Below are 1510 nucleotides of genomic sequence, written 5' to 3' on the forward strand. Positions count from 1 at the left end.
GGATGGGCTCCGCGCCAATTTTTTGGCAGTTTAGTACATAAGAGAGAGGTTTCTCTCCTTTTCAAATCAGCCATTTCACCAGGTTTAGCTGATTCCAAGTTAAGAGGGTATAGTTGGTTTTGCATTTACCCCTTCCCCCTCCACTAAGTAATGAGATGTAGTTGGATTTCAAACCTTTTACTCCCCTCCCATTCACGTGAACGTGAAAGCATGCCATTTTAAAACGTCCCATCCAGCCCCCTTAAGAACGCATGCTGAGAAATGTCCTCCTGTATTGCATGCAGGCCACCTTAAATATCAAAACTTTGCAAAATGTCAGCCTAACATCCAAAACAGCTTTCAACAGAACATCAAGACAAGCACATATACATTTTACAAGATAAAAATACCCATTGACAAATGAATCTCTAGTGTAGCCTCTTATTCGAATTCTTCACAAACAGAACTCATTTACAGGTAAGATGCTATTTCACGGGGCGGCGAGGCACACAAGTGCAACTATTGTAACAAGAGCGCATGGGACAAATCGTATAAAATCGCGTGAATGTACACTACTGTTGGTGGTGGCCGTGTTGCTGCTGGCGGCTATGTAGGACGTGGAGATGCACCTCAGTACACGACCTTCTTCTTCTGCATCAGTCAAAGAAAACAATGAGAGAGAGAGAGAGAGAGAGAGAGAGAGAGAGAGAGAGAGAGCTTAGCATACCCTGTGCCCGCCCTCGCCATCACTCTCGCTGCTGCTAGAGCTGGAGTCCCCTCCATGTGCCTTGGCCTTGGTCTTGTCCTTCCCACCCTTCACCTTGTTCTTCATCTTCCCCATGAAACCCTCCTGGTGAGCACCTGCTGCAGGAGCGCCTGCAGTGGCTCCAGCTCCGGTATGGTGGGGATCATGGACGTAGCCAGCAGGAGCTACAGGTGTGGGATGGGCGCCGGGCTGATGCTTATCTTCCTTCTTGTGACCGCCCATGTGCAGCTTCTCTCCGACTTTCTCCATCATGTTGGCCATTCTAGATGCTTGGCAAGCTGGTGGGATGGAGAAGCTAAGCTTTCTTAATCCTGCTCTTTCGAAAAACGTTGCTGAAGCTCGAAGAACGAAAGTGGTTACTACGAGGGAATCGAATGGAGCTGTAGCCGAGGGGTGCGTTTTAAGTAGAAGTTGCGCATTACAACCCCTGGATTGACAAGTGTGCAAACGCGTTCTGCCCTTGACGACACCTGGCCCGCAAACGCGTCCACTTGGCGCTCATTTAAAGGTTGTAACATGCACCTCAAAACTTAAAAGTTAAATTAGGCTACGTATGCTGATGGGAGTTCACCACAAAAATGTAGCCGACTACGAATGAGAGCTGCACGACGTCAATATCCCGACGCCCGGCCTCCGACCATGAAGAAGAGTCTTTGTTCTCCCAAAAAAAAAAAAAAAAAAAAAAAAGTGAGAAATTGTTTCTCAATCACACTACTGGAACCCTCCTCAAGTCTACTCTGCCTTTCCAATTGATCAAACAAGGTA

At 47.4% G+C, this 1510-nt stretch overlaps 1 protein-coding gene across 1 annotated transcript; it reads right to left on the reverse strand.

Moving 5' to 3' along the window:
• Positions 1–392: 392 nt before the first annotated feature.
• Positions 393–1122, reverse strand: LOC147440020 (uncharacterized). Its single transcript, XM_086484447.1, has 2 exons — positions 707–1122; positions 393–630 (listed from the first exon to the last, which is right to left on the reverse strand). Exons 1-2 carry the CDS (start codon positions 1004–1006, stop codon positions 610–612), a joined length of 321 nt encoding a protein of 106 aa, XP_086340573.1. The 5' UTR covers positions 1007–1122; the 3' UTR covers positions 393–609.
• Between the last annotated feature and the right edge of the window lie 388 nt (positions 1123–1510).

This window comes from Adiantum capillus-veneris, chromosome 16, assembly GCF_014529385.1.
Source record: "Adiantum capillus-veneris isolate H3 chromosome 16, ASM1452938v2, whole genome shotgun sequence".
Classification (NCBI taxonomy): Eukaryota; Viridiplantae; Streptophyta; class Polypodiopsida; order Polypodiales; family Pteridaceae; genus Adiantum; species Adiantum capillus-veneris.

Coding starts and splice junctions, on each gene's coding strand:
- LOC147440020 (XM_086484447.1), bottom strand. CDS start 1,006: ATGGCCAACATGATGGAGAAAGTCGGAGAGAAGCTGCACATGGGCGGT. Junction 631..706: donor ATGGCGAGGGCGGGCACAGG/GTATGCTAAGCT, acceptor TGACTGATGCAG/AAGAAGAAGGTCGTGTACTG.